This window comes from Salmo salar, chromosome ssa25, assembly GCF_905237065.1.
Source record: "Salmo salar chromosome ssa25, Ssal_v3.1, whole genome shotgun sequence".
Classification (NCBI taxonomy): Eukaryota; Metazoa; Chordata; class Actinopteri; order Salmoniformes; family Salmonidae; genus Salmo; species Salmo salar.
In genome coordinates this window covers 14,896,526-14,912,776 of record NC_059466.1, presented here as the reverse complement: position 1 = coordinate 14,912,776, position 16,251 = coordinate 14,896,526, and the positions used below count along the sequence as shown (strand labels likewise).

Below are 16,251 nucleotides of genomic sequence, written 5' to 3'. Positions count from 1 at the left end.
CACACAGCCGTCATACCGCTCAGGAAGGAGACGCGTTCTGTCTCCTAGAGATGAACGTACATTGGTGCGAAAAGTGCAAATCAATCCCAGAACAACAGTAAAGGACCTTGTGAAGATGCTGGAGGAAATAGGTACAAAAGTATCTATATCCACAGTAAAACGAGTCCTATATCGACATAACCTGAAAGGCTGCTCAGCAAGGAAGAAGCCACTGCTCCAAAACTGCCATAAAAAATCCAGACTACGGTTTGCAACTGTAAAATATGGACAAAGGTTGTACTTTTTGGAGAAATGTCCTCTGGTCTGATGAAACACAAATAGAACTGTTTGGCCATAATTACCATCGTTATGTTTGGAGGAAAAAGGGGGAGGCTTGCAAGCCGAAGAACACCATCCCAACCGTGAAGCATGGGGGTGGCAGCATCATGTTATGGGGGTGCTTTTCGGCAGGAGAGACTGGTGCACTTCACAAAATAGATGGCATCATGAGGAGAGAAAATTCTGTGGATATATTGAAGCAACATCTCAAGACATCAGTCAGGAAGTTAAAGCTTGGTCGCAAATGGGTCTTCCAAATGGACAATGACCCCAAGCATACTTCCAAAGTAGTGGCAAAATGGCTTAAAGACAACAAAGTCAAGGTATTGGAGTGACCATCACAAAGCCCTGACCTCAATCCTATAGAACATTTGTGGGCAGAACTGAATAAGCGTGTACGAGCAAGGAGGCCTATATACCTGACTCAGTTACACCAGCTCTGTCAGGAACAGAATGCTTCCCACTACTAGATCACATAACTAGACGTAAGCTGGACGTGCTCCGAACACTGCCACCAATGTGGCGAAAGAAAGTAAAAGCCGCAACAGGGACTCTAACCAGGGCTCATACATGGCAAAGTGAGCTCTCACGGACGTTGCCATGAAAGCCTAATAGTCCTCTGGGCAGAGGCAGTAGGCCTACAATGCTGGCATATGTCCTGTTACAATAGCCTACGTATATAACATGATTGACACGACCGTAATTATCATCATGACGTGCCATAAGTGTAAGTCAACATAATTCATTATTTTACATTAACCTGTTTAACTGCATTGATATGGCTTAATTAATCATAGTCCAGACTCGTTATAGTTGCAAATCCCATGCAGTTGCAACAGGGGAATTTAAACCAAACAGAATTTTTTTTGCATGCCTTCTGTTTGCCCACATTTATTGATTCATTAATTTCCCATCGTGAAAATGTATCCCCATTCCCAAATCAAATACCTTCATCGATACCACAAAAAAATAAAAACAGACAAACACAGCTTTTTACTCTAATCTGGCAACCCTCATAAGATCCGACATAGCACCAGTATCCCAAAATATTAAGCGAAAAAATAGCATAGAAAACAGCATTGGCATTAATAAAAATGAAAAATTAAGGCTTATTATAAGTATTTCGGTGACAATCTGGCTTATTAACAATATTGGGTTGTTAAATAGTTTTTTTATATAAATACATTTGGGATACAAAAAAAGACAGCTCCAATAACTTTCAAAATATTGTTCCGAAGTTTGCCCCCCAAAAATGTATTTTCCTATGAATGTAGTCGCACAAAGAGTTGTGTATTTTCCTATGAATTAAGTCGCACAAAAATGTGTGTATTTTCAAAGGAATTAAAAACGCACAAAATCTGCTGAAATACTTTTTGTATATATTTGCACGAATTGAGTGTGAGGTTGTGTTGCACTTGCAGTGTAAGTTCGTATCCCCCATGGAGCGCAAAATAAATCTTTGAAATGTGGACTCACATTTAATAAGGTATTCACATTTATTGCGGTATTGGGTTGGGAAGAAAAGTGCAATCATCACCTTGAAAATGAAGATCAGCGGCTCAATTCAATCCAACCCACATTGCAGTATATAAGCAGTAGCTTTTTATCCAAAGGTCAAATTAACTCACAGATTTGTCTTGGGTACTGTATAAAAACTATACTACACTCTTCAAAAAATGGGCTATCTAGAACCTAAAAGGGTTCTTCAGCTGTCCCCAGAGGAGAATCCTTTGAAGAACCCTTTTTGGTTCCAGGCAGAACCCTTTTTGTTCCAGGTAGAACCCTTATGGGTTCGATATACAACCCTATCCAAAGAGGGAAACCTCAAACCTACAACCTTTCCAGGTATAACCTCAAAAGGGTTCTACCTGGAACCAAAAAGAGTGATCTTATGCGAACAGCCGAAGAACCATTTTGGAACCCTTTTTTCTAAGAGTGGCATATTTAATAGATAATACAACTTCCTGAACTGCTTTTATCATACAACGTTTTGCTGTCCATCACAGTATAGCCCCCTCAAAGTGAGTATGAATCATAAATTCAAAGAAATAACGATATAAGGTGTTATGACATAAAAAAAAGTTTGCTTTCCTCCAGTAAATGTAGGTAGTTATTGACAAACACGATGCCACGTGGGTCAGCCGAGACAAATGTCATCTCCTGATAGACGTTGTTTGTTAGATAGCCGAGACACCAGCCCCTGATATATGAGCAGACAGGAGAAATGTATAACTGAGCTGATGAATGTGGAAATGGCATGATCAGCATTGTCATAAAACACTTTCCTTTATCTGGTGCTAATTAGATTCTGCTTTGATAAATAGAGACAGCAGCTCCTTGACAACCAGCCGACCCAGTGTTTCATTTGGATATTGTGGGGGGGTGGGTTGTGTATAAGAACTGAAAAGCTCAGTTCTGGTGACTTTTTAAAATAACATTCTAATCCAAAGCTGACACCATGTGAAATGTAATTTCCACCTCTAGAAATGAGCCCAATTACATATTGGTAAAATGATTTTAACATATTGGACCATGCATATTATCAGGTATGCTATTAGCAATGAGCATTATCATCAGTAGCCCAACTGATGCAGCATAGTGGCTATAAATAAAAAGGCTGAAGCATGAGGTTGCCTATCTACATTTAGCCCATCGGGCTAATCATTAGCCAGATCTCAAATGTGATCTTTTAAATAGTTAGCATCCTATTGATTGATTTTATGTCCCAAACAACTTGCATTGTACTTTTTACAGAAACCACATCATGTCACCCTGGTTGCCACTACTCTTGCTCAACATAAAATGTAATCTGTCTCATCACAATGTTTTAAGTCACTCCAAGAAAATTATTTTAGGTAGGTTGCATTTTACCCAAAGTTACCCTACAATTGACCCGTGTTACATATAGCCCCACTCTCCCCTGTGCACTCACAGTGAATTGCAGAGAAGTAACCTGCTTAACCATGCAGCTGCTAAAGTCTCTGGGTTTAAAATGGTGCAGTTGGCGCATATTTAGGGGTTCAGAAATAAATAAATCAAGAATGGAAAGCTGGGAGCCCCCCCTTTTAATAAAGGCCATTAAAACTGCTGTTTTCGCAAATTGCAAGAACTGCTTGTCAGAATGCATGTTTCCATCCCTATGGCACTCGTAATTTGAATGCACCTCGTGATTAATATTTATCTAGCATAGAACACACAACAACAAGGTAAATAGATAAACTATTCTACTATGGGGTTGTCTGATTTTTCTATTCATTACTCCTTTTCTTTGCAGAGGAAAAGTACATGTGGACTGTTCTATTATCTTCAAAGGGCGCCTCGGCAGAAATATTTTTTCATGTTCCTTGTTTTTTTGGCGAGGAGGCAATGATTTTGCCATGGAGCAGAGCCACAGCAAAACGACTGCAACGGAAACACTGAGCCAACCCCATCTCTCGCACTCATGTAACACTGGCTGGAGGAGTGAAATGTAATGTCGGAGAACACTGTGAAAGATTTGAACATTACTGCCTCGTAGTGACAAAAGGGCAAATATGACTGTATTATAAGACATAAACAGACAGAGGAAACATCAAAGAGGCATCCGCTTTCCTGTCCGAGCAATACCTGATTTTAACAAAGATATTTTCCAATTCCTCAATCCATGAAGTCGCACAATGCTTATACAATGTGATTTCCTTTTTTTTCAACTAGGGCTGCATGTTTCCACACAACAATGTTCCACGCTCTATGGGAGCAGAGCAGGAGCAGGTGGAGTATGCATGGGAGTGGGAGGCCTGACATTGAATGGGAAAGAGTACATGTAGTTAAATGTCATTTGTGGAAATCATCCTAAAAGTAGTGGTTGGACACTTCCAAAATAACCTGATTGCTTACGTCACTTTAAGGCCAAACTGCAAAAACTTAAAAGGAAAATACCACTTTTGTTTGTTTCATTAGTCCACTGTTGATACAGTCCCAACATGTTTTTCATGTCAGCAATCAAGTTTTCAAGATATATAACTTTCAAAACACAGAGGGTGTTTGGACACATCATCACTTTATGCATTTTTAAAGTTCTATATCTTGAAAACTTCATTAATGAAACAAATACCAAAAGATTGTTCTTGAGTGTTATTGTCCTTCGAGCTTGCCCGAAAAAATGAGTTATAGAGAACAAAGAAAGAATCATGTCTAAGGCAAGGCTGCAGACAAGAGTTCATAAGTGCAGTTGCATGCTTAAAAACCCCTAAGGAAGAGATAAGGGAGGAAATGGAGGCGTACACTAAGCAGTAAAACTCCTATTAGTAAATGAAAGGTGAAAATCCATGAAGTAGAAATCAATACAGTAAATAGATATCTAGTGAGCACTATTTCTATCAACGGCAGTGTCGTTCACCACTCAATGGCTGAAAAGTGAATAGCTAACATCCTAACCATGGGAGTATTGAGTCTTCCAATGACTGCCATGTGATGTGATACTCAGAATATGGGCAGGGAGGGGTTTCCCCATACCACAGGGTGAGGACTGTCACACGGTGTGAACTCTAAAAACATCTCAGTCGCTAACATTAACAAAAAGCCAGCAACATGTAATCTTACTGAACCATAAAGCCATCTAATAACTAATGTGTTAATATAGACCACAGCACCATTCAGTTCTAAGCAAACAAAATAGCTGTGAAACAAGTATGAACAGATGGTGTTTGTTGGTTTTCCATTAACACGATAGATATAAACGTGGTCTGAATCTGCTGGGGAGATAATAGCTGTGGTTACTATTGCATGACAAACTAGCAAGATTAGGGTTGTAGAGACTTACCAGTGACAATTCCATAGTTGGGTGCTTCAAGGATCGCCCCATAGAACTGAATGATGTTCCGATGGCTCAGTACACTGAGGATTTCAGCCTGAACAGGGGACACACAGGCAAACATAGAATTCACAAACAAAATATACTGAATATTTACAATGCCTTAAGAAATTATTCACACCCCTTGACTTTTTCCAAATGTTGTTGTGTTATAGCCTGAATTTAAAATAGATTAAATTGAGCAGGGATGTTTTCCAATGCCTCAAAAAGAAGGGCACTTATTGGTAGATGGGTAAAAAAATAAAAAAGCAGACATTGAATATCCCTTTGAGCATGGTGAAGTTATTAATTTCACTTTCATTGGTGTATCAATCCACCCAGTAACTACAAAGATACAGGTGTCCTTCCTAACTCAGTTGCCGGAGAGAAAGGAAACCGCTCAAAGATTTCACCATGAGGCCAATGATGACTTTAAAACAGTTACAGAGTTTAATGGCTGTGAGGCTGGATCAACAACATTGTAGTTAATCCACAATATTAATGTAATTGACAGAGTGATAAGAAGGAAGCCTGTACAGAATACAAATATTCCAAAATATGTATCCTGTTTGCAACAAGGCATTAAAGTAATTCTGCAAAAAATGTGGCAAAGAAAATGAAGCAATTCACTTTTTGTCCTGAATTCAAAGTGTTATGTTTGGGGCAAATCCAATACAACACATTACCGAGTACCAATCTCCATATGTTCAAGCATTGTGGTGGCTGCATCATGTTATGGGTATGCTTGTAATCGTTAAGGACTGGAGAGTTTTTCAGGATAAAAAAAGACACGGAATGGAGCTAAGCACAGGCAAAATCCTACAGGAAAACCTGGTTCAGTCTGCTTTCCACCAGACACTGGGAGAGGAATTCACCTTTTAGCAGGACAATAACCTAAAACACAAAGCCAAATCTACACTGGAGTTGCTTACCAAGAAGACAGTTAATGTTGCTGACTGGCCGAGTTACAGTTTTGACTCAAAATCTGTTTGAAAATCTATGGCGATTTGAAAATATTTGTCTAGCAATGATCTCCATTCAATTTGACAGAGCTTGAAGAATTTTGAAAAGAATAATGGGCAAATATTGGACAGTCCAGATGTGAAAAACTCTTAGAGACTTACCCAGAAAGACTCACAGCTGTAATCACTGCAAAAGGTGATTCTAACATGTATTGACAAAGGTGTGTGAATACTTATGTACATTTATTTGTATTTCATTTTCAATTTATTTGCAAACATGTCTGAAAACATGTATTCACTTTGTCATTATGGGGTAATGTGTGTAGATGGGTGAATTTTTTAAATATTTAATCAATTTTGAATTCAGGCTGTAATATTACAATATGTGGAATAAATCACTGGGGTATGAATACTTTCTGAAGGCACTGTAGCTGACGTCTAAATTGTGTAGAATTGTGTAGGATATCAGTGAAGATATTTCTGCAGGCCTCAAAATAGGCATATTAAACAGAATATGTATGAAAAGGTACACCATATATACAAAGGTATGTGGACACCCCTTCAAATTAGTGGATTCGGCTATTTCAGCCACACCCGTTGCTGACAGGTGTATAAAATCGAGCACAGAGCCATGCAATCTCCATAGACAAACATTGGCATGAGAATGGCCTTACTGAAGAGCTCAGTGACTTTCAACGTGGCACAGTCATAGGATGCCACCTTGCCAACAAGTCAGTTTGACAAATTTCTGCCCTGCTAGAGCTGCCCCGTCAACTGTAGGTGCTGTTATTGTGAAGAGGAAATGTCTAGGAGCAACAACAGCTCAGCTGAAAAGTGGTAGGCCACACAAGCTCACAGAATGAGACCGATGAGGGCTGAAGCGCGTAGTGCGTAAAAATCATCTGTCCTCAGTTGCATCACTCACTACAGAGTTCCAAACTGCTTCTGGAAGCAATGTCAGCACAGGAACTGTTCGTCAGAAGCTTCATGAAATGGGTTTCCATGGCCGAGCAGCACCACACAAGCCTAAGTTCACCATGCGCAATGCCAAGCATTGGCTGGAGTGGAGTGAAGCTCGCCGCCATTGGACTCTGGAGCTGTGGAAAGCCTTCTCTGGAGTGATGAATCATACTTCACCATCTGGGTTTGGTGGATGCCAGGACAACGCTACCTGGCCCAATACATAGTGAAAACTGTAAAGTTTGGTGGAGGAGGAATAATGTCTGGGGCTGTCTTTCATGGTTCAGTCTAGGCACCTTAATCTTAACGCTACAGTTTACAATGACATTCTAGATGATTCTGTGCTTTCAACTTTGTCGCAACAGTTTGAGGAAGGCCCTTTCCTGTTTCAGCATGACAATGCTCCCGTGCACAAAGCGAGGTCCATACAGAAATGGTTTGTCGAGATCGGTGTGGAAGAACTTGACTGGCCTGCACAGAGCCCTGACCTCAACCCCATCGAACACCTTTGGGATGAATTGGAACGCCGACTGTGAGCCAGGCCTAATCGCCAAACATCAGTGCCCAACCTCACTAATGCTCTTGTGGCTGAATGGAAGCAAGTCCCCACAGCAATGTTCCAACATCTAGTGGAAAGCCTTCCCAGAAGAGTGGAGGCTGTTATAGCAGCAAAGGGGGGACCAACTCCATATTAATGCCCATGATTTTGGAATGAAATGTTCGACGAGGTGTCCACATACTTTTGGTCATGTAGTGTATATCAGATGTATTTTTGTCACTTACAAGAAATCTCCAGAACCAGAATCACCCATACTTTAATTGGGCCTAATATGATCCCTCATTTGGCAATAGTCGTTCTTTAAAGCATACAGCATGTGACATTCTGTGCACAAAGCGAGGGGGAGTATAATGACTATGACTGATGGGTACCAAAAGTCACCACAACCCACTAAATGGGGTAGCAATTAAAATGATTACTATACCGACAATTAAAAAGTATATGAAAAGCCTAAGCAATTAGGACTCCTACCTCATTTTCGATCTTGAGCAGCTTTTTCACCGCCACCTCTTTGTCCTGAGAGATCCACCTGGCTCGGTACACGCTCCCGAAGCTGCCGCCGCCGCAGTTCTCGTAGAAGCGGATGTCATCAAACTTGATTTGCACGAAGGAGGCACTGAGAGGCAACATCTCATAATAACACTCAGCCCCAACTCAACGTCTGTCTGGAGGACCACATGGAAGGAGATAAGCGGAGGAGGAAAAATAAGCACAGAAGTTCACTAAAAAGCAGTTTAGAACCGAATCTGTCATAGACTTGTCCCCCCCCAAAAAAAACCTCTGATTCCTCAAAGTAAAAGTCCTGCACCAGTGACACAACTGAGAGCAGCTGTACACTTGAGCACACCCTTAGAGCGTGTGACTGGGAAGCTGGATGTGCTGCTAACAGTACCCCAGAGAGGCCTCTGTGTCATTGGCTATGTCTGCCCGGAGTGGCACCGTGATATCCCTGATCTCAGCCAGTGATTTACGGGACATTCCATGAGCCCGCCTGTCCCAGACCTACGCCACACAGTCACCAGTACCAGTAAGCACTAAGTGAGTTTCCCAGGATCCTCTGCTTGTTTAAGGACTATGGATGGCATCCCTGGCATGCATTCTCCCTCTACTGTGAACACTTTACACAAAATACACACGGCCAAAGTCACTGACTGTTCCAGCAGAGTGTAGAGTGGTCTGTACAGTACATGTAAGGCTACAAAGCTAGACACAGCAAAGGTCTTAAAGGGAGTTTTTCCTAGCCACCGTGCTTCTACACCTGCATTGCTTGCTGTTTGGGGTTTTAGGCTGGGTTTCTGTACAGCACTTTGGAGGTATCAGCTGATGTAAGAAGGGCTATATAAATCAATTTGATTTGATTTTAAAGGGATTGCATCCTCTAGTCTCGCATGAATCACTGCAAACTTTTCATGACACACCATCACTACACACTTGTTTTAAAAAACAAATCCAAAGGTGCTACACACCTCTAATTCTATATTCAAAGAACAGGGACTAGGTCTTCCTAATGTATATTAATGAAAGTGCAATAATAGGTAGAGGGAACACCAAACCATCAACTTTTTGCAGACTACAATTAACGCACACTTCCCTTTGTTTTTAAATATCAACCTAAATGCATCTTGTACAGAAAGAATCCCTTCATTACAGGAAATTGTAGCTCGGGTTATTGTTCAGAAGTTTCCCATTTACTGCTCAGCAATTATGGCTTTTAAGAGGCTGTTACCTGGACCTAAATCAGGATTGCTATCCAGCCCAGCAGGAAATGCCTCCATTGTCACAGAGGGGTGCCAATTCTCTCTACTGATTTACGGCTATTGATGCTATACTTAGCTTCACACCAATCTTTGCAGTACATGAGCAGCTCCGACACTTAACCCCGAAGGGTTACATGGATATTGGAGCTCGTTTTTGCCTGTCCTCACTGGAAAGTAAACACTCTGCCCCAGACACTGAAATAAGGGACCAATACCCATGTGAACATATACAGGCAAGTGGATACCTGCCAGAGCTCTAGAGATGAAAATGTAAAAATGTAGCAGAAATAATCAAATGTATTGAGTTAACCTCGTCAGTTTTACCCATTCATATCATCCCGGTGGCGGATATGATTACATACTGTGTCCCATCAGGAAGTACAAACTTCAGATCCAGAGAAGCTGCGGTGTTTAAACTACCACCCCGAAACAAAACTAAATAGAAGTCCCACTGCTGTTACTGACAATCAAAATGCCTGCAGGCATTTACAGTCAATAATTCAACCAGGGAATGGTCTATTGTTTATGCTGCATATATACACCACACACAAAATATGTATAGGCTAGTGTAAATTGTGTTAAATATAATTTAGCAAGATTATGACACTTCAGCAGCTCAGGATCAACAGGAGTTGAAGGCAAGAATACCAATTTCCTCGATGACACACGCATGTTGCGATGACACGCATGAGACCAAAGCTTTTGCCAAACATAGACAACTGTAAAACAATGGAATTTGTTATTCACAGCATTCAAAAAAGTATGTAATTGAAAACATGTAATGGCGCGTAGGCCTACTCACTGAAACATAATGCGATATTAGTACATAGCCTACCTTTGAATTTTTAAACAAATAATAGAAACATTCAGTTTGACAGATCCAATGGGTAGTTTAACTTCTGCAGATAAACAGAACTACTGTAAAGAACGCACTTTCCTGGAAACCGGGCGTGACGTTAATGATTTCACCACACCGGGATTTCTAGTTACACAACTTCTTCCTTGAGTCAGGCTGAGTGCTGAACGCTATAGAGAAATAGCCAGACATTAAAACCAGGGAAGTATCCCAACATCTTTCAAAGAGCTTCACAAATTCTGATGACAACAGCGCCACTCAATGGGCAAAACCGGTACACCTCTAACGACACCATTAATTGAAGTAGCAGTCTATGTTATAACAACCAACACCTGCAATAATAGGGAATTGAATTCGTTTTTCTGTTATCAAAAGACATACTATGACAGCATAAAAGTGTATTTGAAATATTATCTTAGGCTACTGTAAATATATTTTCAGCTCAGCTCATAATGAGTTATTATACTAACTAATTATCAAAATAATCAATGGACAATCAAATGGACAGCATCATCAGCAGATACATCGAATTCATTTTTAATATTTACAGAATACACATGGCTAAAATATTTGCAGACAACAATTACCTTAGACTTTCAAAGAGGAATGTGCTCACATACTGTATATCCCAGCCCAACATCTGAAATCATTGCATGCTGAGGTCATAATACATATATGAACACATTGTACAACATGTGTAATAAAAAGCATCAAATCTGATTTAGAAAAAAGATCGGAAACCACATCTGAATATCAGGATTTGGAATTTAGGAGGTTGGAGAGTGAAGTAAGAGCCAATGTTCCCATCTGTTTAACATAAACTTCACAGATTATTGTACAACAATCAAATGGATGATTTCCAAAAGATAATTCGCTTTATAGATTGTGTCCTTTTCGCGGGGCTGGTGACTTCAAAGAATCAAATAGAGCTTCAGGGACATGAGAATGAGATGAATTTGAAAATACTTGGTGAAATTTAAGTGTGACTGCTGCCCATTGATAACAAAAAATGAAAACAATACCCAAAAGAAAACAAGAAGCCGAAATGATACTGACATCTGAAATACAGTTGAAGGCGGAGCTGATGAACTCTGCAGCTGTAGCTTACTTGACTATACTGTATGTATAATAATGTGAAGTTCCATGTAGCAAAGTGGATATGTGTGTGTACTGGTACAACATATAAAGCAAGCTTATTGTTGGCAGTGGAGCAGCAGCATGTGACAGGTCCAGTGTCCGTCCAAGCTTCAGGTCCTGCGTGGTTCCAGTCTGTGGGAGAACTGAGACAGTGTTCTCTGGTTGTCAATCACAGTCAGCTGGCGCACATAGCTCCTCACATCCGGGTGGTTCTTACTGGTTTGAGATGGTTCTGCACCTGAGAGACGATGGGAAAGAGAAATACCACCTTTATTATAACAGTATCCTGTGTGGCCAAGCACTTAGAAACCTTCCCAGCCAAGTGAAGACATTTTAAAAGACAGTTATGTTTACTTACTGAATGGCAGACTTCTGCAGTATCTCACTATTCTCACTGTATTAGCGATCATTCGCTGAAAAAAAATATATATAAAAAAAACTTTAGACTTCCAATCTAATATCATGTCAAAATCAATATCCTCAGGGAGGGAGGGCCTTACCATTTTCTCAAAATTGACCAAACTGTCAATGAACGTCTTGTTTCCATCATGAGTGAAAGTCATGTCTGGAAAGATAATAGCAATATGATTGCACACATAGAACATAGACAAAAGAATAAGGATTGGAATTGACAAGAGCAAACAATATAGAAGCTAGTTACACTGTGTCGCAGGCTGACACTCCAAAAAGAGATCAAAACTTGCTGATAATAACTTCTTCACACAAGAGGCAGTGAGGATAAACCTCTCATTAGTCAATCAATAGGTAAGATAACGGGTAAAACAACATGGTGGGTCATGTAGACGGTGGGAGAGAGCTGTGTTGGGTAAAACAACATGGTGGGTCATGTAGACGGTGGGAGAGAGCTGTGTTGGGTAAAACAACATGGAGGGTCATGTAGACGGTGGGAGAGAGCTGTGTTGGGTAAAACAACATGGTGGGTCATGTAGACAGTGGGAGAGAGCTGTGTTGGGTAAAACAACATGGTGGGTCATGTAGACAGTGGGAGAGAGCTGTGTTGGGTAAAACAACATGGTGGGTCATGTAGACGGTGGGAGAGAGCTGTGTTGGGTAAAACAACATGGTGGGTCATGTAGACAGTGGGAGAGAGCTGTGTTGGGTAAAACAACATGGTGGGTCATGTAGACGGTGGGAGAGAGCTGTGTTGGGTAAAACAACATGGTGGGTCATGTAGACGGTGGGAGAGAGCTGTGTTGGGTAAAACAACATGGTGGGTCATGTAGACAGTGGGAGAGAGCTGTGTTGGGTAAAACAACATGGTGGGTCATGTAGACGGTGGGAGAGAGCTGTGTTGGGTAAAACAACATGGTGGGTCATGTAGACGGTGGGAGAGAGCTGTGTTGGGTAAAACAACATGGTGGGTCATGTAGACAGTGGGAGAGAGCTGTGTTGGGTAAAACAACATGGTGGGTCATGTAGACGGTGGGAGAGAGCTGTGTTGGGTAAAACAACATGGTGGGTCATGTAGACGGTGGGAGAGAGCTGTGTTGGGTAAAACAACATGGTGGGTCATGTAGACGGTGGGAGAGAGCTGTGTTGGGTAAAACAACATGGTGGGTCATGTAGACGGTGGGAGAGAGCTGTGTTGGGTAAAACAACATGGTGGGTCATGTAGACGGTGGGAGAGAGCTGTGTTGGGTAAAACAACATGGTGGGTCATGTAGACGGTGGGAGAGAGCTGTGTTGGGTAAAACAACATGGTGGGTCATGTAGACAGTGGGAGAGAGCTGTGTTGGGTAAAACAACATGGTGGGTCATGTAGACAGTGGGAGAGAGCTGTGTTGGGTAAAACAACATGGTGGGTCATGTAGACAGTGGGAGAGAGCTGTGTTGGGTAAAACAACATGGTGGGTCATGTAGACGGTGGGAGAGAGCTGTGTTGGGTAAAACAACATGGTGGGTCATGTAGACAGTGGGAGAGAGCTGTGTTGGGTAAAACAACATGGTGGGTCATGTAGACAGTGGGAGAGAGCTGTGTTGGGTAAAACAACATGGTGGGTCATGTAGACGGTGGGAGAGAGCTGTGTTGGGTAAAACAACATGGTGGGTCATGTAGACAGTGGGAGAGAGCTGTGTTGGGTAAAACAACATGGTGGGTCATGTAGACAGTGGGAGAGAGCTGTGTTGGGTAAAACAACATGGTGGGTCATGTAGACAGTGGGAGAGAGCTGTGTTGGGTAAAACAACATGGTGGGTCATGTAGACAGTGGGAGAGAGCTGTGTTGGGTAAAACAACATGGTGGGTCATGTAGACGGTGGGAGAGAGCTGGGTTGGGCTGCACTGACCTTTGATCAGCAGCGGCATGAAGGGAATGATGGGCGGGTCCAGCTTGGCCACAGTGAGCCGGTACGCCCGGTGGTTCCTGGACGGGTCCTGTGGAAATACTCACACTGTTCTGAGATCTGCCACAACCATGTTAAGTGGGCACATCACAGTCACAGCCAAGCTCAACACATACATTGTTAGATGACAAATGACCATGCAAGAATGTGACGTTTCAATTCAATATTTGAATAAATTGAAGCTTTAGAAAGCAAGGCTAGAGACTATGTGAGTGGATGAATGGTTGATATGGGACTAAAAATAGTTTAGAGTACTCACCATTAAGCTTTCAAATTCGCTGTAAAACTTCTTAAATTTGCTGGGGAGTTTCTGTCAACACAAGTAACAGGGAAAGTTAACAGATAGTTGAAATCATTATATTCTTGGGCAGGTGCTAAACACATGTGAGTGTTGTTGGACAGACAGATGCACAATGTCAGACAGACACACAGACGGACAAACAGTGACAGACACACAGTGACAGACAGAAAGACAGCCAGAGACACCCACCTCCCAGGTCTGACTCAGTCTGCTCACGGCTGGGTTGCTCATGCCCATGATAATAGCAAAGAAGGAGTTGAGGTTCTTATACTCCTTACAGCTGTTACAGAGAGAAAGTAGTCCAAAGATTTATCAGTATAAGGTAACATGTTACATGTGACTAATTTAAGTCATCACAGGGGGTCATGAAGGAAACACTTGTCATTACCAAAATGATACATTTACAGTGCATTCGGGAAAGTACTCAGAGCCCTTCCCCTTTTCCACATGTTATTACGTTACAGCAAATGTTACGTTACAAATTGATCCAAAAATATATATAATCTCAATCTACATACAATACCCCATAATTACAAAGCGAAAACTGGTTGTTATTAAGACCCTTTGCTATGATACTCGAAATTGAGATTAGGTGCATCCTGTTTCCATTGATCATCCTTGAGATGTTTCTGCAACTTGATTGGAGTCCACCTGTGGTAAATTCAATTGATTGGACATGATTTGGAAAGGCACACACCTGTCTATATAAGGTCCCGCAGTTCACAGCGCATGTCAGCGCAAACACCAAGCCATGAGGTCGACAGAATTGTCCGTAGAGCTCTGAGACAGGATTATGTCGAGGCACACATCTGGGGAAAGGTAGTAAAACATTTCTGCAGCATTGAAGGTCCAAGAACACGGTGGCCTCCATCATTCTTAAATGGAAGAAGTTTAGAACCACCAAGACTCTTCCTAGAGCTAGCCGCCTGGCCAAACTGAGCAATCGGGGGAGAAGGGCCTTGGTCAGGGAGGTGACCAAGAACCAGATGGTCACTCTGACAGAGCTCCAGAGTTCCTCTGTGGAGATTGGAGAACCTTCCATAAGGACAAACATCTCCGCAGCACTCCACCAATCAGGCCTTTATGGTAGAGTGGCCAGACGGAAGACACTCCTCAGTAAAAGGCACATGACAGCCCGGAATTGGAATTTGCCAAAAGGCACGTAAAGCGCACTCCGCTTTACGTGCAGATGAAACCAAGATTTAACTCTTTGGCCTGAATGCCAAGCGTCACATCTGGAGGAAACCTGACACCATCCCTACGGTGATGCATGGTTGTGGCAGCATCATGCTGTGCAGATGTTTTTCAGCGGCAGGGACTGGGAGACTAGTCAGGATCGAGGGAAAGATGAACGGAGCAAAGTACAGAGTGATCCTTGATGAAAACCGTCTCCAGAGCGCTCAAGACCTCAGACTGGTGGCGAAGACTCACAGGACAACGACCCTAAGCACACAGTCAAGACAATGCAAGAGTGGCTTCGGGACAAGTGTCTGAATGTCCTTGAGCCTCCAGTCAGAGCCCGGACTTGAACCCAAAGCCACTCCTGCATTGAACCCATCTCTGGAGAAACCTGAAAATAGCTGAGCAGCAACGCTCCCCATCCAACCTGACAGAGTTTGAGAGGTTCTGCAGAGAAGAATGGGAGAAACTGCCCAAATACAGGTGTGCCAAGCTTGTAGCGTCATAACCAAGAAGACTCAAGGCTGTAATCACTGCCAAAGGCGCTTCAATAAAGTACTGAGAAAAGGGTCTTAATACTTATGAAAATGTGAAAACCACAGCCAACATGGGTCTTAATACTTATTTCAGTATAAAAAAAAAGATACATTTGCAAACATTTCTAAACATTTCTAAAAACCTATTTTTGTGTTGTCATTATGTGGTATTGTGTGTAGAATGATAAGGGGAAACAAAACTATTTAATCAACTTTAGAATAAGGCTGTAACGTAACAAAACGTGGAAAAAGTCAAGGGGTCTGAATACTTACCGAATGCACCGCACATTCAGCCATTCACACATTTGTTAATCTTGACACTTAAACCTTTTCCTTTAGGGATTGATTGGGAGGGTTGACTGTACTCTACAGCTAAGTGACACAGGTATGCAATTCTACAACTACAGCTCTGCAGTCAGGGGAGACAGTGTGTGCGCAAACGTGCATGTGTGCGTGCATGAGAGAGAGGGCGACAAGGCAAGGGCCACTCA

The 16,251-nt window shown here is 42.0% G+C and overlaps 2 protein-coding genes across 16 annotated transcripts in view; both read right to left on the bottom strand.

Annotated features, from left to right (window-relative positions):
• Positions 1–10,532, bottom strand: part of LOC106586235 (mitogen-activated protein kinase kinase kinase 20) — a 47,979-nt gene extending 37,447 nt beyond the window's left edge. For 2 of the 5 annotated variants that reach the window (XR_006762012.1, XR_006762013.1), the window contains exons 1-3: positions 10,223–10,532; positions 8,102–8,295; positions 5,120–5,207 (exon numbers count right to left, since the gene is read on the bottom strand). Coding sequence is in view for 3 of the 5 variants with exons in the window: in XM_045707774.1 (XP_045563730.1) it covers positions 5,120–5,207; positions 8,102–8,260 (247 nt within the window). In the remaining 2 variants the exon portion in view is untranslated. The remainder of the gene's footprint in view (positions 1–5,119; positions 5,208–8,101; positions 8,296–10,222) is intronic. The other 3 variants (XM_045707774.1, XM_045707772.1, XM_045707775.1) reach the window with 3 other exon arrangements.
• Positions 10,533–10,764: 232 nt separating this feature from the next.
• LOC106586233 (rap guanine nucleotide exchange factor 4) overlaps positions 10,765–16,251 on the bottom strand; it is a 52,245-nt gene continuing 46,758 nt past the window's right edge. For all 11 annotated transcript variants that reach the window (XM_014173279.2, XM_045707767.1, XM_014173280.2 and 8 more), the window contains 6 exons: positions 14,235–14,325; positions 14,004–14,054; positions 13,688–13,775; positions 11,881–11,945; positions 11,739–11,793; positions 10,765–11,618 (listed from right to left, as the gene is read on the bottom strand). In XM_014173279.2, the coding sequence (XP_014028754.1) occupies positions 11,491–11,618; positions 11,739–11,793; positions 11,881–11,945; positions 13,688–13,775; positions 14,004–14,054; positions 14,235–14,325 (478 nt within the window). In that variant the 3' untranslated portion in view covers positions 10,765–11,490. The remainder of the gene's footprint in view (positions 11,619–11,738; positions 11,794–11,880; positions 11,946–13,687; positions 13,776–14,003; positions 14,055–14,234; positions 14,326–16,251) is intronic.